Genomic DNA, 22,817 nt, shown 5'->3' with positions numbered 1-22,817 from the left:
TCTAAATATATATATTGGATAGTACCACAGTGGGTTCCAACAAGCAACAATTGAAGAACGTGTTAATTTACCGGTTTGTGTTGTACTATACCGTGATTTTTTTTTTCTTCGTTCATCAACCTATTATTATTGTTTACGATTTTTATAATTAACTTATTATTTACATATAGTCGTCTTTTTTTACAGAAGGTCCAATGAGTCACGACCAACCGACGTACGCCAGCGTCCCCGGCATTAGAGTGTACGGTATGATGTGCGTGACAAAGAATGGTGGAGGAGGTGGTCACCAAACTACGTTGGCGCCACCTCTCCATTCTAGTCCAGCGCCGATAACCAAGCGACGGGCTAGGCCTCTGAGGACCCCCCGATCATTAGACTCCTACTACAGGAGGTCTTCAGAAAGTAAGTTATCTATTCTGCTACTCAATCGAACTTCAATAGTTTTAATGTGTGTAGAACATCGCTACCACACTTTAGCCTTTACGTATGAAGTACACTTGTCACTTTGGTAAACTTCCCATTCTACACAGTCCGTCAGACTATCAATATAAAACATTCAAGTCCACTAAATTTTATAAGTATTCCCTTGCTATTTTTTAGTTTTTCGTTATCTATTCAAGCCCCTTAATTATATCAGGATAGGCATCATATAAACAGCTTTCGTGCTCTACTGACCCATTCGCAACAACGCATCTCCATTTTATTATTTTAAGCGTACAATATTATTTTTAATGTACCTCAAACTTTATGCGCCCTATTACGTTTTTATAACAAGAGAATACAAATTTATATTAATATTAATAATGAATATTAAAATGTCAAGTTAGCAATCATTAAAAGTTTTTATAATATTATGGTGTTTTCATAGTTTTTAATTTTCTTATAGGCCAATTGTCACCACCATTTCCTTGGCACAGAGCCATGCAGTTTATCAAATCAGTGCAAATAGAAGAATCGCTGAAAAGTAAACAGTCTTAGACTATTCGTCGTCGATACTGAAAACGGTTGAACAAAATTAAAATTTGATTAGCAAAAACATTATATTATTTATTATTATTCAATATTGAAATAATAAAATGTAATGAAGCCGCTCAACTCTTTTCTTTTACCTAAAAATGATATATAAATTACTTTTTTTTATAATAGATACAAATATACAAGTAGATAATATAATTATAATTATAATTTTTTTTTTTTGTACAACAAGGTGCTTTGTGCGTTTAAAATGTTCTATTGTACATAGCACACAGGCTACAATTAATTTTATTTATTTATTTACTTTTATTCATTAGATTATTATTTATGTAAATTCATGAAAACATAATATTATTTATTTAAGTATATTTTTTTTTTTTTAATAAATACAATACAAAATAAACTTTAATGTGATTTTGAATATATTAGTAATGTTATTACAAAAATCAAAAATAATTTACAGCAACATCTTCAAGTCATTGTGTTACTATATTGTGGTATATCACATCATTATAAATAGGCCAAACATTTTACATATGCCTAAAAAATAGGACATATAATATCCGATTACACCTCTTTTGATAAATACCTAATGGAAGTATGGAAGTACTTGTAGGAAATATAAAATAAAAATGTAATTATGTTTACTTTAAAACCAGAAGTATGATCAAATGGTTTTTAAATAAAACATCTAAAATTATAAAGACAAGTGTTTTCCTTTTGATATTACTTTACCCAAATATTATTTCTTAGATTTCTTTAGCTTTTTATTCTTCTTATTTTTGCTCTTTTTCTTATGTTTATGTTTAGAACTACTTTCTATTGTTTTCTCTGAACTTTTATTTATACTTCTACTTTGACTCTCACTTTTTGAATGACTTTTGAGGGTTTTTTTAGGACTCTTACTTTTTGAACGACTTTTACTTCTAGAATAGCTAGTTTTTGTACGACTCCTACTTCTTGACCTAGTATAACTTTTATTTCGACTTCGGCTACGACTATAACTCCTAGAGCTTCTACTGGAAAAAGAACGCTTTCGTTTTCGGCTTCGACTACGGCTGTGACTCCGGTCATTATCTGCATTTTTATTAAGTTTTTGAATATACTTATGATACTTGTGTCCATAATTAATCAACTGCATTGGATCAAACATCGGTGGCATTAGGTATGCTCCACGACCTAAGTATTGATGTGTACTTTTGCCACGAATACTTCTCCAATTTCCTCGTCCTCGGCCACGATTGTTTTGGTCATTGTTATGAATACGATTTTCAGAATCATTATTGTTATTTGTAAAGTCTGAAAAAAAACATTTTAACAAATTAAGTATAGTAAAATAAAATAACAACTGAAATAGATATTACATCAATTATATCCAAATAATTTGGTGTATGCATTGCAATGTACAAAAATGTCAAATTGTAATTTGAACATTCAATAACAACACAATGTGTTATAAGTTACAACAAATTATTATGTACACAAGTATGTTTTATCAGTATAATAAATTGTTTATAGATTTTCTTTCAACTTGAAATAATATTAATCACACTAAGTATGGATTTGTTGAAGAGGTGTCAACAAATTAAAATAATATGTCATTTTACACTTAATTTTTAAATACAAGTACAATTAAGGAAATACTAATATAACAAAATAGATTTTAAGGATAAGTTACTTTACTCGTCAACCAAATAAAAATGTAATGAAATTACTTTACTTTTCAATAAAAAAAGTTCCCATGTTATTTTTACGTTGAAAAAAAATCAGTAAACTTCTTAGTAGATAAACATATTATAAATAAAATTTACTTTTTAATATTTTATTCTGAAATGGTTTCCATTTTTCAATCATTCTTTGTCTGAAAGTAGACTCGATATCTCTACATTGAACATTCTAAAAATTAATTACATTTATATTAAAAATGTACCAATAATATTATATTTCATAACTTACATTTGAATTGGAATTATTTTTTTCAGATTCTTCTTCCTCATTACTTTTTGAATTAATTTTCAACTAAAATACAAAACTAAATTATAAATCTATTAATAAAAAATTATTTTAAAGGTTATAAATTTACTTTGATCCTTGTAAACAATTCTCCTAATAAATGAATAGCTTCTAATTTTCTTTGAGTTTTTAACAGAAGTCTTTCTTCAGTTGCAATTTTTTGATTCATTACATCTGCTTCCCGATCAATCAAACGCTTTATACGTTTAGCTTTACGTTTTTCTTCTCGTAATTTACGCCTTTCGTTTTTTTTTTCCAGTTCAAAAAGTTTTTTTTTACTAGAAGATAAATTTAAAAATAAATACTTTTCATTTAACCTTTAGTGAGTTATAGCTGCTCAAAGTTGGGTGGTTTGTTATTTTTAGGTGTTCATCCTACAGGTTATTACAACTGTGAGACGTTGGTATAACTAAAAATAAAAAGTTCATCAATGCGTCAATAGCCAATAACGAGATTATTACATATGAAAATATGTACCTTTTATTATCTATTATCCATGTGACTACTGGAAATAAGTACTAGAAACAAGAAGTATTATAAAAACCAAAAATCGCCCAACTATGAAAAGCTATATCTTGCTAAGAAATTAACAAAAAAATAATAATTTGAATGTTAAAATTCATTAAAAAAATAGCCCCGTTAATTTATTACATTTTAAATGTAGGTTGCCAGTTGAAAATCAAAAGTTGATAGTGATTTCACTATTAAATAAAAAGTTGAAAAAAATAAAATTAAAAAAATTCAATAATTTATGAAATAACGAGTGTATAATGATAAAAGAATCACCCTGTATATAATATAATATATAACATCATTAATTTATAAGCTTAAATTAATTACAATTTAATATAATTAGGTATTTTTATCTTACTTTTCTTCTTCTCGTTTTTTTAACTCCTTTACTTTTTCTAGTCTTTCTGTTTCTTCCATTACTTTTTTCCTCATCAGAAAACGATCACGGCGCTCATGTCTTTTGGTTATCGCATTTAAAGTCATATGTTTTGTTTTATCAAAGTCCACTTTGATATTAGCTGTTAGTGCTTTTGTATCTGTGATAAAAGCTAATTTATTACCTCTTAATGTATCCATTGCTTTTGCAAAAGCTGAATAATCTCTGAATTGTATGTATGCATCACAGATTCCTACTCCATGAATTACTCTTGATGGATCAGCAGCAGGTAAATCAACCCGAGCTACTTCCCCAAATCCACTGAATATTTTTTTTAGAATATTTTCACTTGGATATTTTTCCCCAGGTTCAGTTAACCATTCTACAGGTAAATTTTCAATATGTAATGTATCAGGACGCTCACCCGGTTTTAGTTCATTCATATCTTTGCTATCGCGAAAATATGAATCCCAATTATGACGAGTAGGAAAATCTGGTTTAGATTCAATAGCTCGCACAGTCAATAAATGAGAAAATCCAGGAAATTTTATTCGTCTATCACACAAACGGGATAATACTGTTGATAATCTTGAACGGTCAGCTAGTTCTGCGTCAAACCTAAAATCAAATCAATAAATATGGTTTATGAAGATACCAACTTTAAAAATATCTTCTAACCTTATCAATTCCGAAGATGTTTTTGCTACACAAAGATGAGAAAACTTGTCTGGATCTATCCATTCTTTTAAACGCTCCATGATTTGCCAATTGGAAATTGTTGTTTTGCTCTTGCCATCCAGTTGAACAGTGATCAAAATCCTTGCAAAAGGTTTTAGAAATAAATTCAAACGAGGACATAATGGAATTGTGTCTGATTGATCAGCTACCGTTTCAAATATAGCCTGTAATAAAATATATCCTTGAGCTATAAGAAATACTTGATAGTTTAGAACTATAAAATTACAATTTAAGAGCACTGTTTACTAATATTTATTATAACAGTACAGTCAATGAACAAAGTAATAACTAAAATTAAAATTCTAGTTTAGTATATTAGTAATAAATAATAATAGTTAGTATGGTAATTATGTTGATTTTTTTTCAATATTTTTATGGTAAAAATCGTCAGAAAAATAACGGTTCATAATTATTATAAATTTACAAAACTTACTTTAAAATTAAAATATTGAGACAAGAAGTAAGTACTTAACTAGATACTTGATCTACTAATATCACTACCTGACACAAATTTTAACTCAAACTCAAAAAAAAGAAAATAAAACAAGATTCTTTTATATTATTTATTGGGTGAACTAATGTTAAAAATGAGTATCCTGATGAAACTCTTATACATTTCAAACCAGTCACCAAAAAATGTACTACCAATTCAAAACAATATTTTGGTAAACTAAAAATATAGAAAATTATGTAAATATAATAATTTATAATAGGTACAGTATAAACAGATGCGGATCTAGAAATTAAATAAGGTTGGGGGCTAAATGAAAAAATTTACATCAAGTGCATAAAAGCATAGGCATTAAGTTTAATTTTTGAAATATTTTAAGTAGGTACCTAATGCCTAAGGAAAAGGCTTCAGCTCCCATAACCCTTCCCCTTGTCTACCTAAACAATTTAAGATATTCTTAAAATTTGCATAAATAAATTGCAAACAAATAATTACAGCAAAATCTTTATTTACAGATGTTTATCAACATCAAAAAATCTCTTAATCTAATCAGTCCACCAATGTTTGCAATTCAAAGATTAGAATGTATATTGTTTATTAGTTTTTATAAATATATTGTAATATTAAAAATGTAATTAACCTGTTTTGAGTTCATTTTAACGACTATTACACAGCCAAATTAGGTAGTTGAAATTCTGGTCCTAGTTAATGCAAAACTTACAATTATTTTATTACACACATTTCATTAAATAATTCTTACTCTTTAATGACCCTTGATTATAAAAATACACACAAGTACTAATACGTATAAAAACGAAAAGAATTAAGAATAAACGGAAAATTAAAGAAACAGTAAAACTAAAAAATAGTTCTGTAAATGAAAAGTATGATGTGTAAATAGTAATAGTCAAACAAACTACTACTATTTACACATAGGTACTTTTCAGTTTTCATGTACCTACTACTTAGTCAATTAATGGTATATTTATAAAATAAAAATAAATATTATATTTTTAAGTTGTTTAGTACCTATTTACTATTTGATTAAAATATGCCGAAGTATTTTTTTTGATAAGTTATCATTTATCAATGTTACCAACTTAAGATTTACAGTACTCTATTTACGGCTATAGAAAATACTATATAGGCACAGATATATATAAATAATAGGTACATTTTACAATATAAATAATATATACACGGCGTTTTCCGTTTTCCAAGTACAAGATCCGGTTTAATTCGTCTCGTAAGTATTGATACCTACAATATAGATGCCCTACGATTATTATTTAAAATTATGTTATAAACGCGCATTTCCGTCTCCAGTTGTATGCATACCATCCGAATTTGAAGACACGTAATCAAGACTTAATTACATATTTTATTACTTCAGCGTTCATAAATCCACCCGATCACAATAATCACGTAAATTTAATCTGACGGAAAACTTTCCGGAATACGCTGTAAATAATATAGAAGACAACCTCGTCGGTGGCTTTTGTTAAATTATAGTAGTAAACAGTAGTATTAAAAAACCTTTACGGTTAATAAAAAAAAGGAAAATTAGATTTTTATGACTTGTACATCATAACGAGCTTTTTTATTCAGAACAATGCATTATAATATCTTGAATCTTGGTGACGTTTTTTCAAATATTGCTTATTATAAATTTCATATATTATTATAAATTTGTTTTAATGTATTTCGTTTGTTTTGATCAAACATATTTGCATATTTACGTCGTCAGAATTAATTTTTTATTGCTGTCATGTCCGCGTGCCCAGCACACGATGATAGTTATATGAGTATATGACGCGATAATTGCATCCGTGACAGTCAATATCATGAATTCATGATAGTACGCAGTAGCGTAACTATGGTATGGCAAGGTACGGCAATGCCCCGGGGCCCTGGACTTGGAGGGCCTCGGGGGGCCCTCGACTCTTGTAAATACAATTTGTATTATAAAATAGCGTGGGCAAGTGGGTATTGCTCTGCTGTATAGTGTATAGTAGTGATGGGGAGTAGGTCACTATTTGAATGCAATGACAGGTATCATTGTATACGAAAAACGATTCTGAACAGAGATGATTTGTCAGTCTAGGATAATTAGTAGGATATAATATTATATTATTACCTATATTTAAATTGTAATATATTGTTATTTTACGTGATTTCGTAAAAAACTAAATTTCATACGCTCACAAAATGTTTTCTATATTGATAGCTGGAGTTCTTTTTTACAGTTATTTGAAGGAAAACTTATGGAAAACCATCTATTGAATTTTTTAACCTTAGGTATAAATCACAAAAATGTTATAAATTTTCAGTTTCAAAATTTCTTGCTAATTTTTGCGATTTTGACATATTTCGTAAACATTTGAACTTTAAATGCTTAGAAACAAAAATTGTGACTAACGATTTTTGATTTTTTTTTTACTACGATAAATACAACTTATAATAAACCTTGTATTAAATTTTTTTTGGAAAGCCAAATTTTATTTATCTTCATTTCAAAAAAAAAATTTAGAAAAATCGAAAATTTCAATTGTCTGCAAAAAGCTTTAAAAGTCAAAATATTTTGAAAATTTAATTGTAAATTTATAACCATAATATAAACATTTTGTAAAATTTCAAGTATTTACAATGATTCATTTTTAAGTTACAGCGAAATAAATAAATCGATTTTGTCGAAAACTGATTATGCGAAAAATTCCCGTTTTTTTGTTATTTTTTTAAGGTTTTGCCTAACGCTTTTGAAAACTACTGTACATTTTTTTGACTCCCCCCCCCAAATACCAACTGGATTAATTTTGTTTTTTAAAGAGGGACTGAAGTAAAAATTCAAAGCATTATTTCTACTCCAAAACGTGATGACAGACACAACAATAAAAAAAACATACATCATTATAAAATCAATACATACCTCACTCCGTTCAGAATCTAAAATGATATACAAACATTTGAATTTCATTTTAAAATTTACAAGACAGGTTAGGTTAGTAGTACTTAGAAAAAAGTTCAAAACAGCCAAAACATACCTATCATATTATTAGAAAATAGACAAATGGACACTAAAGAACTGATAAAACATTTTCTGAGACGGAAACTAGAAAAAAAAACTTTGTATAGCTACTTTGTAGTTTTGTACATATAAGTTAAATAAACTATATTTATAATAAGTAATGACTGTTTTTTTTTTAAATTTTGGTATTATAAATATATGGGGGGGGGGGGGCCAACACTTGATGCTACTCCGGGGACCCAAATTTATAGTTATGCCACTGAGTATATATATAACAATAAATGAATAACTGTATAAATATAATATGAATTTATGATGCATTGATACTTATCCTATAAAACATTAAAATATAAATATTTTACCTCCTAATTTTTAGTTATCATTTAAGTAAAATATAGTTGTAATTTTTTATTGCGTGACTAAAGTTTGACTACCTTAAATTCATAATTTCCACTATATACCTATTTATTTAAAGATAAAAAATTTTCTTTTTACTTATGCTTCTAAAAATAACTTATATAACAAGCGTTTTCAAATTACTATTTAACAATTAAATAATATGAAGATCAAAATATAATTTACGAAAAATATATTTAGGAATTTGTAACAAATTTGTAATTTTTTTTTACTTTTGATCATTGGCAACAGCTTGCAAATGTATACCATTTTTTAAGTGAAAATTTCCCACTCCATCCATAGGTTTTATCCATCATGTTTCATGTACCTATAATAGGTACATCGATAAAAATATAAAATAATCAAGGTATTAAAAATATTCAACATCAAAGAAAAAATACTAGATTTAAATACAAAAATATTTTAATCCGGACATCGGGACATGTCCCGGTGGCAGTAGTTTTATTCACATTTATAATGCATTAGTAATATTATTAATGATCAACTGTTTAGTATTCGGGTCAGGAATCATGATTCATTCTTATAATATATAGATATGTATTAAAATACTGTGTTCCAAATTCCTATGCTAAATATATATTACAATTATATTATAATTTTTAAAGACGTCTAAACTTTATTCTATTGTATACGAAAGTAGTATTATTTGCACGCTGTACGTAAGTACGCCGTGGTCGCCATGATGGATATTGTACGCAAGACATTATGTAACAAAAATATATATTTAAACGTGCTTTCTTCCAGAACTGGTTCAGTAAACACAACGTAAACAAAATTGTGCAGCTTACACTTCGTTGGGGAGCCAAATCGACACGAGTTACGGCGGCTTGTCGCTAGTGTGATGTCTACTCCGCAATGAACCGGTCAGGTTAAATCGGTATTAAACAACTCAACACGAGATTTATTATTATTATATGTTGACACAGTTTATGGTCGTAATCGAAACAAAAAGCCAAAAGGAAAAAAAATATTTAATAACGCATAATGGTAGTGATTTACACTATGGTGATTGAATGCTCCTCTAGCGACAGACCTGCAGGAGCGGTCAGCCAGGCATTCTCGGAAAGCTTTTCCGAGTCCGTATCCTGGTATTCCTGGCTGGTGAACGGATCCAGCTCCTCGGGCGTTATAGCCTTGGTTGTTGATAGGTCCACCTCCGTCGCCACTGGTAGTGTCAGTTGAGGAGAAGGTTTTCCAGCGGCTTCCGGCCTTTCGGGTTTGAAGTTAGCTGAGGGTGCTTAGCTAGCTTATAGTGTTGGCTTGCTGTAAGCTCCCTAGCTTTCTTCTTCTCCTTCAGCTGTTGGAACAGGAAGTTCCTCGCCAGCTGTGTCTCCGTCCTCTCCTTCTCTATTGGCACGAGAGGTGCCCCTAAAAGGCCAAAAAGCCAGGCTCCCTAGGCGTCACGGTGCTACATACCTTTTTGGCCGCGATTTGCTGTTGCGGCGGCTTTGGTGGCGAGTAACTAGCTGGCTTCAACGAGTCAAAGTCCTGGTTGATGGCTAGAGCTGCAATGTCCGCTGCATGCCGGCGGTGCAAACTACCCAGCCACAGTAATAGATCACCACTCTTACCGGGTCCTCAGTCCTGTAAGTGTAACAAGTGACGCGTCGAAATCCTAGCAACCTGGACGGCTGTCCATGGTGTGTCAGATTCTTCGGACACCAACCCAAGTTCATAGAATACCATTGACTTCATTAATAATAAATTATAGTAGTTACCTAATTATAATTATTGTAGTGTGTTACCACTGTTACTTATACACTAGTCAAGGAATACATGTATTTATAATATTTTGTATTTAGACCATAGAGTAATATTACTCAGTATTCTACACTATAAATCAAATTTTCCATAATACACACACTTTATTATCAATGGCGTTTGACACAAAAAATGCCCGTTGTCAGTGTAGCGATGTTATAAAAATAATGCTATTCAGAGGGTGATCAGTGATCATTTTTTTCTTTTTTTAGTGGAGAGCTATAGTCTCACTATACATTTTTAATATGCATATCTTAATTATCTATGGTTATATACAAACTAGCCAGATCGCACAATTTCACCTGAACAATAAATTATCTACCCATCGATAAACAAAGGTATCAACACGTCATTATTATTATTATTATTATGTAAATAAAAAGTCTACAATTCTGGAGGAAGCGTTTGTTCAAACGAAGAAACATTATAAAAATAGTGTTGTTTCCATTGGGTAAATAGTATTACATACTTAAAACAAAAATATATGTGAATTCGCTAATTTATAACGACTAAAAAGTATGGCTTAAACAGACTTACATCATGTTACGTAATACGCACAGAATCAAATTTGTATAAAATTAAATCTATTATAGTAATTAGCACTTAGGTTTGTCTATAATAAAAAAATTATTTCAACGATATAGAATACACGTCAGGTTAGTTTGACCGGCCCGGTAAATATACTTAATATAAAACTGGCCCACTGAGCAGATGCACGCAGTAGCACAGCGGCCCAATCCTCCCTTTACATATATATAGAGACAGCGGAGTTATTATCATTTGATGAAAAACAATAAGCTAATTTATAAGATGTCATTGAAAGATAACAAAATGCGCTATGGTGGTCGTCATCAATCAGAGTGGTCAACTATACGTCTATATATATTATGTTAATAACATATTACGCGTATTCAGTACTTCAGTGTAAAAATAATTGTATGGGTAATTATTTTAATTTCGTATAGTAACTTCTGACGTCAGAACTATTATCGACTGTACCGCGTATGAACTGTTTGACCACGGAGTCCGGTATATATTGTAATATAGCTAGTTGACATGACATTATGAAATAAAAGTATGACCGAAAGTAATTTTATGTTTATGCGTCTATATGTCGCGCGTGTAGAACAAATTGTTGGGGGAATTTAAAACACAATTAATTTATTTCATTAAATTATTATACTTCTTTCTAATCATGAATCCTATATAATATATAATATGCTTATTATAATAAACACGCGATAAAGTCGCGATCGTAATTTATAATAATGCCATTGGATATCTTAATATGACTGTTTCGATTACTTGGTAACGATGTAATCATACACTTATGAAAAAACTATATTCCAGATATTATGAATACAAATGTAGTATACTATTGTATAGATTAATCAGTTGGACAAACAATGTGTGTGAAATATGACGGATGATTTGTACATTGATTGTTTTGTTAGTTTTCATAAGCAATAAAGTATGTTTGTACACAATAATTTATATATGAATTTTACATGCTCTTACACACAGCAATTATAATTGCTTATAGTGATAGAATTATATAATTTTTTTAATTATTTCAAAAAAAAAAATAATATTTTAATAAGTAGTGTTCATTTTATAATTTAATATTATACAGAATTTTAATTTAAAAATAATTAGTTCCTACCTATTCAGAGTATTTTCTTACCATTAGTATAGTAATGGTAACGGAGCTTATCTCAAAAGGATAAACATAAAAAATAAAAATATATATTATAGACAATTATTCCGGAATTACACCAGGTGAGTTTAAAATAAAATTGTATTTTAAATTTAAAAAAAAAATCCTAATTTATAAGGTCTTTTATAATATATTTTATTATATTACACTTTATTTTTAAACCTAGTTATATATTTTTGTAAAATTTATCATGATTGTAATTCATAATAATAATATTATGTTGAACTGTTTAAGTAGTAAGTACCTTCTTATTGAATGTATAATAAATCAAACGGTTATAATATAATATAAATTATGTATTGCAAAACTATTTGGCAATTAGCTAACTAATATTTTAAAGGGGTTGCCAATGTTGCTAACGCTATATAATAGCACCCATTCATCGGAAAAATGATTTTATTGACATAGCAGTTGTATCATGATTGCAAAATTAAAATATGTGATTACAAATGGTGACAAATAACATTACAACCAATGGGCAAGGGTACAATTTTTTTTTATGGGCTTGAATTTGCTGAGGTCTAACTCTAAAGGTTCGGTTTCCCTGTAGTGTCTGGACATGGCATCTGGAACGGACATAATAGGCGTTCAGACGCGCCGTGCTGTTGCAATTTCAAGCTGTTGGAAACTGCGGGAGAAACTGTAATATGATCGTTTGCATAGCATAAACGATATTTTTTTCGGTTGTAAAATCACGATCATAAGTCGCGAAATAATATGGACTACCAATTATTACTATAGAAACACCATCTTTCCGACAACTGTTTTCCGGTAGACACGCGGCAGTCAGTTATTAATAAGGAGTGCATGATGACGAAGTGCATAGCTCGCACGTCGCACGCATATACCATAAGATACGAAATTTAAACATTATTATATGAATGTCGTATCATAAAAAAAATACCCATATTACAATAATACTGACAATACGGTCAATACGGTACGTAATTTTAATTTAATATGTTTCCCTCTCCCACCAATTGAAAAATCTTGGGTATGCCAGTTGCTTGGTGGCTTCAAGCATTTAAAAATTAAAATCAAAATTGAGGACCACGGGCCATAATAATATAATATAACTATTAAGACACCTAATGGGGAAACGACACAGTGTTATATATATATATATATATATATATATATAGAGAAAGAGAGATATAGATATACCTAATTTATGGCTATAGATGAATTATATAATAATTTTAAGATTGGAATTTTTTTTTCATTTATATAATAATTGTCACAATCGTTAAACAAAAATGGGAAAACTTCGTCGAAAACGTGCACCGAGAACATCTAACCGTCCTAACCATACTGGTCGCTATGGATATACGTATGGTTTATTATTTTTGAGCATATAATAATACATAAATACACGTTTTCGTGGCCTAGTGACTGTATTGTTGTTGACTACACAACGTGCCCATAGGGCGTTTCCTTCCTCTGGAATCGGTTATTCGACGTTTATCCTAATGTCTAGTGATTTATGTAATGTATAATAATATTATCCTATTCACTATTTTGCGCACACTGTGATTTTAAATTTTTATCGATTGCTATAATGATTTGTATGTAGTAAGACTACTTTTATTTTTTTTTAAATAAATGTCGAGACGAGTGTGACTCTTAACATTTTAAAACTATAACTGTAAATCGTTATTTAGTCGTTTTAGATTTAGATAATAATAATATAACAATTTACCTACAAGTAGTTGTACAAAAATTTAATACAATTCCTGCATATGATATTATCAATATTGATATATAATATATGTAATGTATTTATATTTAAATCATAAATATAAAATGTAAGCTGATTGTACTGTTTATAAAATACGGGAACACTTGCACCTATATTATATAATATATCCTACACGCCACCTTTATTTCGATCGTCGAGTGAGTGCCTATATATTATATACTCATATCATGATATGTTAATACCGAAAGCTCGATAAATTCTGTACAAACATTAAATGCTTAAACGAATCGAGCGTGTACTAAACGAACGTGTACTTACACGAATCGTAAATACACGCGCGTGCACACACGCACAAACATATATACATTTGGAAATAATTACGCTAGATTATACATAGTTACACGGTAACACACATCAGATCTGCAGTACACGTATAAACGTATTATTTTAGTTTGACACGTGGATTTTGTGAATCGTACACACACTTAACAGGTTTAGCCGTAGGTACCTCCTACTTATATGGTAGTGTACCGTTTATGTCATCTTATACAGAGCAGTGAATACCTATAATGTTTTTCAACTGTTAGCGTTACCACATTTGTTAAAGTGAAAAATATATTTTAAAAGAACAACTAATTTATACTTTATGTCTATATACACTTATTAATCGGTACATCGTTAGACATTCGATACTTTTATATATTTTATTTTTATTCAAACAATCATCGGGAAAAAATTGTATTTTTCTTTTTCGTTCAAATCAGAATCACATATTAAATACCTACTAAATGGGTGCTTATATATAATATAGGTATAAGGTCATAGGTGTTATAGGTATAGTGCATATCGTAAACATTTTACATTTGATACATAAATGCGTGATTAAACAACCACGCAATCGGTAATTTTTTGGGCGTATAAATCCTATTCCTAAACTACTATAGTAATGTTGTAGGCGCTTGTACCAAAGCCACTACGATTTTCGGGTTTTCACCTGAACTGCAAAGTCACACGCACTGGCGCGTGAAACGTCCCGGGCGACACCCTGTAAAAAGCTCTCAAATATTAACCATGACCCATCGGCTTTATTAGCAGGCCCGAGCCCCCCTGGTCGCGTGACTTTTATTTTAATAGGAATCCGCAATTTAAATAGGTACAAAAACAACCCAGCATTGTACACCACGACTAGACGACCACGACATAATAATATATAGGTATATGAGCGCCATGTTGTCCGTAGTATATCATATAGGTATTACATAAGTACCTACGAGGACACATAGTTATTAATTTATTACTACACAAAAACAACACTATACACGACGTCACCAAAAGCAGTTAGATATATATTCATTATTACCATAATAATATATAATGTACGCGTCATCGGGGCAATTTAAATATTTGAATCGATCGATTTCTAAACAATCAAAGGTTTTCGAAATTTATGTTATTATGGAAGCTACTGCTATAAGTAGTATTTGTAATAAGCATAAAGCGATATTATATTTATTAATTTTATATTATTACAACAATGTATTATGTGTAATATTTTATAAACAATACAATTACATTATACATTATTATTTTATAAGAGTATAGGTATATTACCTTTATTAACTTATTATTACTCCGACACCGTAATAATACAATTAAACGATGTTTCGAATTTACAATTCCGGATTCGTATCAACAGTGTAAAACTGATCACAATTATTTTTATAAGCATTAAGAGTTTAAATATTTCCGAACAAAATCATGATAACGAAATTCACATACCTGTTATTTTTTAGCTAAGATATATTTAATATTATTAATTTATAATGCTTATAGGCATGGAAATTTGATACAAGGTTTTTCGTAAATTTTTCTAACAGAAATCTAAAAATTTTAAAACTTTAAGTAGTGTAAGAGCATAATTTATTTGTTTAGTCATTTTAAGTTCAAATTTCAACGAAATATTATTTAAATGATATTTTGTCGTAATTCCAAGTATATTATTAATAGAGACTTGAAATTTTTTACACATGTATATTATTATTTATTTCAGTAGGTACTTTGCGCAATGCTATTATCAAAATATTTAGATTAATTTTTATCTTTTTACCTAACTATAAATGCACAAAACATCCACACCACTGACACCAGTCTACTTGGTTTACAACACACACGGTAAAACGGTATTATAAGTTAATATCACTTATTAGTTATTAATAATATATTTTTATATGCAATAATTTTATAATTATAACCATATAATAATACCTGCAATGTAAAATATTACAATATTATATTTTAATTATTTAATTTATATTAATACTAAAAATGTACAAAAAAAGTACGAATAAAAAATTTTAAAATAAAAAAAATAATATACAGTTGGTTTTCTACATGGCTTTTGACTAGCAAAATTATTTACAATATTTTCAAAATCTATGTTGTGTACAAGTTCTGATTCAATTGCTAATAAACTTAATGTATTTAATTTTTTTTCCGCCATACTTCCTCTCAAATAATTTTTTATTCGTTTTAAGATAGAAAACCGATCGTTCAATAGAACAATTGGTATTATTACCATACATAAAAGCATACGTAGGGTGATATCGATGTTTAAAATATAATTTTTAAATGTTGATGACGAAAAAGTAGCGATATCTCTACAATTCCAAGATTATTTTCATTATTTTCAATAATACCCTAAATATATGACCGAAAATAAGAAATATTTATAAGAAAACGAGATCTCTAAATCATTACTAAAAAATGATTGGAGTTTATTTATTTTTTGAATAATTTCTTTCATCGAAAGTTTACTTAATTTAGTAATAAAATCATATTTTTGAAACATGTTATTATAAACTGTAGCTATATCTTTTTATCCATTTCATTTTTTACGCCATCTAAAATGGCAAAATATATTTCTACTTTTAATTTTTATCTTCCATTCATATGAAATTCGTTTTCTCTTCTTTCGTCAATTTGAAGTTTACGTTTTTTAGTTCTTATCTTATCAAATTTATATTCTTCATTATTTATGATATTTTTGCTAAATCTATATATACCATAAGAAGTCTTCATTTCGAATTGATGCTAAAAAGTTAATTAATGATTGATTAAGTTAAACTACTTTTCCCAAGTCAATATTTACTTTTTAAAGCTCTTTTAGATGTGTTTTTTTAACTAGTTTGAGTCGTTTGAGATACGTTTAAACTATAACTTATCAGTTATATAAAATAATAAATATATATTTAATACAAATAGTAATAATACTTTACTAATATAATACAATTGAGAGAGAAAATTCAACGATAATAATAAAACCTCAAACCCGTATAATATAATGAATTTACTGTTTGACGTTTCATGCTAAATTATGTTGTTGTCGCGGGCAGATAGTAATATTTTAATATTATTTTCCTTATTAATTGTTGTACATAAACAGTAATTTCGTTGTTTAAAAATGTTTTTAAAAATTTAATAATAAGTATAAATAAAAATCACCAACAAAATTTAGTTTGTGAATAAAGGAAATTGTAAATATTCAAAATTTGCCGCCTCAAAAAATGTGTTACTGTAAGCAGCACGTGCTTATAGTGTTTACTAGGAAATACGGCACTGACCTACACATTATGATTTGATTTTCAAAAATTAGCCTAACCTTCTGTTTTTAATAATTACTAATAGGGCAATGACAAAATAAATATATAATAAAATATCCTTAAAAATCAAGATGTAAGACCGTCTCTGATCAAAATCGTTTCTTGTACAGTATGATTTATCATTGAATTCAAATTTAACGCATTTATTATTTTACTCGATGACGAGATTTACACGATATTTAAAATTATTAAACAGAGCAGTTTTCCCATTTTTTTTTGATTGCAAATTGTATTTATAATTATTGTAGGCATAGTGACATACATTCTGTATAACGTCATAACTATAGTAACTATATTAAGGAACAATAGAAAAAAACAAAAATTTTACAATATAAATTGATAAAGTTCATTTATTACCTTTATTGCGTGTCGTAAATGTCTGATTTTATACTTGCTAAAATATAACAAATATATTATATACCTACTGGAAAGTCAATAATCCAGTGTTCAAAAGTATGTCATTATTTATTGACTAGGAACGATTTACTATACTATTATATATTATATAATATGTATATATATGTAATGCGTGGTATACCTATATATTATACCTCAACTATACAAACCACAGACATGTTATCACGGACGAGACATATTTTCATGATCTAAAAATATACTAAAAACAAATACGTCAAATTCATATTGTGTTAAATTAATGTGAATTTTTTTTTTTTGTTTTATTATTGAATAAAATAAATAAATATTTCACAAGTCCTATCTCCATGCTCTATACTTAAGTTATGTAATTCTTGTAGTGATAAAATAACAGCATTAGTCTAAATTTTAGAATAAAATAATTATGCCAACGTATGACTTCTTTCTATACGTTCATACTTAACCTATTTTTGATTCATTATTAAACGAAAAACTAACGACAAACTAAGTATTTAGTAAATTCCTATGATAAAAAAAGTCTGCGTAATACAAAATTTTGAATTTACTGCTACTTTCTTGTCCATAACATGAGTTCTAAAATAGTTTTTAAATTTTTAATATGCCATTTTGCTAGACCACCTCATTAGCTAAATTTATGTTTAAGTCATTTGGATAATTTTCACAATCATTTAGCTTTTGCACATTAAAAATTAAATTAAATTGAATATTTTTTATATGTAATATAGCTATAGACTGTATTAAATTGAATACATCAAGTCTAAGTTAAATAACTATATCTCAGACAATCAAAGCAAAAAAAAATGTTAATATATTTTGATTGATTTTTTAAATAAAGCTATCGAAAAGTGGATCTAGAATAAAATATTTATTAAATAGTGAGTTAAAGACTATTTTGTTACATATACCCCAAATATTTTGTATATCAATATCACACATACAAGGTTCACGAGTTATACGACAAGAAGTTATTGTAGGGTGTCTATTACTACGATATCTATTAATTAAACAAGTTCTAAATATATATTTACAGTAAAATATTATTACAAATGTATACATTGTAATATTTTAGAGTTATAATATCTTTTTTTTTGTATCTATTACACAAAACTAAATATTAAAATCTTTACATAAATCCACTTCACTCGAAAAGGTAAGGTTCACATTTTGTTTTTAATGAAACATCATAGAGACTTGGTATGTATTCACGTTTGTAATTTAGTTCTTATGTTTTTTTTATTATATGTATTAATATTTCATACATGTTTTAAGTAGGTTGAACGTTTCTTTAAAATTTGGCTATTCATATGAAAAGAATGCAATGGTGATTTTATATTATGTTCTTAGACAATTACCAACATTATTATTCACTATTAAAATTAATCTATATTTAATTTACATAAAATAACTGATATCTAAAACTATATTAAATAAATATATAATAACCATCAATAAAATGTTATCACTAAAACTAGTCACAAACATAACTATTACTACTATAGTTATTTCACGAGAATCTGTGGCTTGAAAAAATATGTATCATAAAATACATATTACTTATATAAATTACGAATGGTATTTAACACGAACTTCAATTAATATTACGTGATGAATAAATAATATTTATCAAACGATAGTTAATGATGATCCTACTAAGATGTTTATAGTTTACTATATCTTTATTCATTTTAAATATTGTTTGTATTGATATTGATATTTGAGACAACTATTTTGCCGGTAATATTATAATGATAATTTATTTTCTTTATATTATAGTATTATACGCACAATTTATTCTGGTATTAAGTAGTTTATAAATTGATATTTTAATATTAATAATTGAGAAGATACTTCAAATTCTATCAATGTATGAATTTAAAGCATTCATTAGATAATATAATAACTATTGACTATACAAGTATAGAACATAATAATATACTTTAACATACTAACACATTTGCCATGATAGTGCCTACTCTAGTGTTCAAAATAAGAAAAGAACGATGTGATTGAAAATTATCAAATTGAAAACTAAATTCATAAAGTCACATGTATTCTCAGCTAAGAGAAAGGCATCACACTGGATAACTGAATAAAATTAAAAAACCTTATTTGAAGCAATGGTAGACATATAAATTATTATACATTATATATATCAGATCTTCCTTTAATAGCAGTAATAGTATTTCAGAAGAAAAAAAGAAAAATAACCATAATTAGGTAATTTGCTAACAACATTACCTACACTACTTATCAATTGAAAGCTATTCTCAAAAGCTACTAATACGAAGTTGTACAATGCCCTTATTAAACCCATATTTTGTTATGAAGCAGAAACAATGGCATATTAAAATCATATTTTTAAAAACTATATTTGAAAGAAAGCGCTAAGAAAATGTATATATTAGTAAACGAAGAAAGAATATGAAGGAGCTAATGCAAAAATGAAATAAAGCAGATCTTATAAAATTAAGGTACTGTGAGATACTAATCCTACAAAATCAAATAAATGGATCAAGTTGGATGAATGGAGGGGAAAGATTGCTCAACTGTAAAATATATGCAAAAATAGAAGGGATCAAAACTCAAAAGATTGGGAAGTCCATGCCAAAAAAAGTACAGAAAGATATTGAGCAGATAGTATAGTTATAAGTATACGTATCTAACTGAAGAAATTTAGCAATAGATAGGAGAAAATTTGTATTCGTTTATTGGACGTCAAGGGTCACTATGACTTATAGCACAAAGAAGTAGTTGTATATTAACATATCATGTTTCATTGTTTTATAATTAATAGTATAAATAAGTATAGTACATAAAAGTGTTACATAAGAACTTTGATATATAAATATATAATTATGAACTGTATAAAAACTTAATACAAAACATTTTGGTATGTTACAATACATCAATATAGTATTAAAATCTTAATTTAATATATTAAAATAATTATAGATTACCAAGTAAAAATTAACATAAATTATATAATAAACATTTTATGATTAGTACCGAATAAGATTATAGTTTCTAATCTCTAAACTCTATTATACAAGCATATATATATATATATTTATATTATACAGCATTATATAACAGATATTTTTCAATTTCCATAATATACGTTATATATATAATTATATTAACTAAATGTTTTGAGCGTTTTTACCAATTTTATTTATTTAGCATCAATTTTTTACATTAATCTTTTTTTAATTAAAGGTTTAAAATAAAAGTTTTTCTTTAAATACTGTTTAATTTACTGAATTTCTTTCCTAAAAATATTATTTGAACATATGCTAATTTAAAAATATTTAAATACCAGTATCTATCTATTATTTTAATATTTTATTAAACTAAAAATAATTAAAAAATTAATTTTTATTATTTTAACTGTCTTTTAACATGGAAATATCATGTATATAAAATATATAATATATACATACACACATATTCTTACTTATATACATACATACATATATACATACATATGTTATAAACACATTATACAAATATATAGTTAATATTTATCATACAAAATATAGAGAAATATAAGAAATTTTACAAAGTACCTATTTTAAAAGGCTAATATTTTGTTTCTCACGGTAAACGTGAGTACCTATGACATACATATATTGACATTTCCCTCAATATTTTAACATTATTATTATGTCTTTCCATGCCATTTTACGTACCTAACTAATAAGTGATAACTGATACTTATGTGAATATGGTTTCTTTTTATGATTACAATCATAATACGATACCTTATTTATTTTACCGTTAACGTTTATATGATAATTATCTCCGATCAAACGTATCCTCATTATCGAATAATATGTATATTATGCAAATTCTTCAAGTTTTTTTTCTGATACTTCGATTTATTTTATTGACTTAGTTATAAAAATATAAAATACAATTAATAAGACATTATTTTATACATTGATATAATAATATTTAAATTTAATTTGTAAATTTATTTTAATCTATACCATATATTTAAGTATATTGGATAAATATTTATGAGTATAATCAAGTAAGATTATTATTGTTTTTTGTTAAATTAAAAGTATTTTGGCATTTACATAAATAATAGCTCAATTGATCAATATTATCATAAAATAGATAGACTGTAGGTATAAGCGTTTTGATTTCGAAATACATACTGGCATGTGTACTTGAGAAGAGAGGGGATATTATGTCGGATTGAAACAAACTTTCAGTCACATTCAAATTCCTATTGATATTTCGTTACACTATATGCATGTGACGAATGTCAATGTTTTGATTTAAACTTTAAAGATACCATAGATTGGTAAAATAGAATTAAATTAATTTAAAAATATATATTATTTATTATGACGGCTCGAGACGAAACGAAAGGAGGACACGTCACGTAAAGGTAAAAAGTAATCATTTTTTGTTTTCTCTCTCACTCCTCTCTGTTGCGCCAGTATTTTTTACGATTATTTATTGTTGTTAAAGGTAGCGCTCTATCGTTTTAAGGTCTCGCTGTTCGCGGTTCGCCCTTTGTTGGGTCAGTCAAAAGTTCGACACGACATCGTCGACAACGCCGTCACCCGTGCATGTATAATAATAGTTACATGCATCTGTAAGACAGTTTTTCCTTTTTTTTGTTAGATATTATTTTTTAATTTCATTAAATTTTATTATTACGTTATATACGATTTTTAATTAAAATATCCATGCACTGTTAAACCGTGAAGCTTATTATTTACCTATTTTAATTAAATTACAATTTTTTTTTTGGCCAATTCTTCCAACACCTCAATGTCTGGCTGTCATTTTAGAAATTGCGTTCGAATCGCCAGCAATGGAAGATGATAAAGGAGAAGGCCATAGACGGTTGTTCTTCCATCGGGACCATCGATAGCGAAGTGTTTACGATTGGGAGGACATTTTAAGAGACACGTAATTATAAACGCACTTTAAACCACGTCTAAAAATATTATTTCTTTTTCTTGGCAAAGATAATATCATTCACGCTGCCGACTCTAGATTCACGTGGCAACCATTCAAATCAAATTTTTCATAACGTAATCTAAAAACTTATTTAAAA

General features: G+C 27.7%; 4 protein-coding genes across 9 annotated transcripts in view; 2 read left to right on the top strand and 2 right to left on the bottom strand.

The window, feature by feature from the left end:
* Window positions 1–1,228, top strand: part of LOC113549014 — a 35,583-nt gene extending 34,355 nt beyond the window's left edge. For 2 of the 3 annotated variants that reach the window (XM_026950150.1, XM_026950152.1), the window contains exons 7-8: window positions 187–402; window positions 887–1,228. In XM_026950150.1, the coding sequence (XP_026805951.1) occupies window positions 187–402; window positions 887–978 (308 nt within the window). In that variant the 3' untranslated portion in view covers window positions 979–1,228. The remainder of the gene's footprint in view (window positions 1–186; window positions 403–886) is intronic. The other variant, XM_026950149.1, reaches the window with a different exon arrangement.
* A 106-nt stretch (window positions 1,229–1,334) lies between these two features.
* On the bottom strand, window positions 1,335–5,721 carry LOC113561109 (A-kinase anchor protein 17A-like). The gene is made up of 7 exons (XM_026967332.1): window positions 5,707–5,721; window positions 4,556–4,779; window positions 3,860–4,495; window positions 3,059–3,266; window positions 2,932–2,994; window positions 2,787–2,871; window positions 1,335–2,274 (listed from the first exon to the last, which is right to left on the bottom strand). Exons 1-7 carry the CDS (start codon window positions 5,719–5,721, stop codon window positions 1,718–1,720), a joined length of 1,788 nt encoding a protein of 595 aa, XP_026823133.1. The 3' UTR covers window positions 1,335–1,717.
* Window positions 5,722–9,682: 3,961 nt separating this feature from the next.
* LOC113560573 lies at window positions 9,683–10,194 on the bottom strand. Its single transcript, XM_026966533.1, has 3 exons — window positions 10,106–10,194; window positions 9,925–10,045; window positions 9,683–9,850 (listed from the first exon to the last, which is right to left on the bottom strand). The coding sequence occupies exons 1-3, from the start codon at window positions 10,192–10,194 to the stop codon at window positions 9,683–9,685; spliced, it is 378 nt and encodes a 125-aa protein (XP_026822334.1).
* A 1,743-nt stretch (window positions 10,195–11,937) lies between these two features.
* Window positions 11,938–22,817, top strand: part of LOC113549673 — a 28,664-nt gene continuing 17,784 nt past the window's right edge. For 2 of the 4 annotated variants that reach the window (XM_026951077.1, XM_026951079.1), the window contains exon 1: window positions 11,938–12,048. The gene's annotated coding sequence lies outside the window, so the exon portion shown is untranslated. Of the gene's footprint in view, window positions 12,049–21,780; window positions 22,670–22,817 lie in introns of those variants that run through there. The other 2 variants (XM_026951080.1, XM_026951078.1) reach the window with 1 other exon arrangement.

This window comes from Rhopalosiphum maidis, chromosome 1, assembly GCF_003676215.2.
Source record: "Rhopalosiphum maidis isolate BTI-1 chromosome 1, ASM367621v3, whole genome shotgun sequence".
NCBI lineage: Eukaryota > Metazoa > Arthropoda > Insecta > Hemiptera > Aphididae > Rhopalosiphum > Rhopalosiphum maidis.
This window is presented reverse-complemented; position numbering and strand designations above follow the sequence as displayed.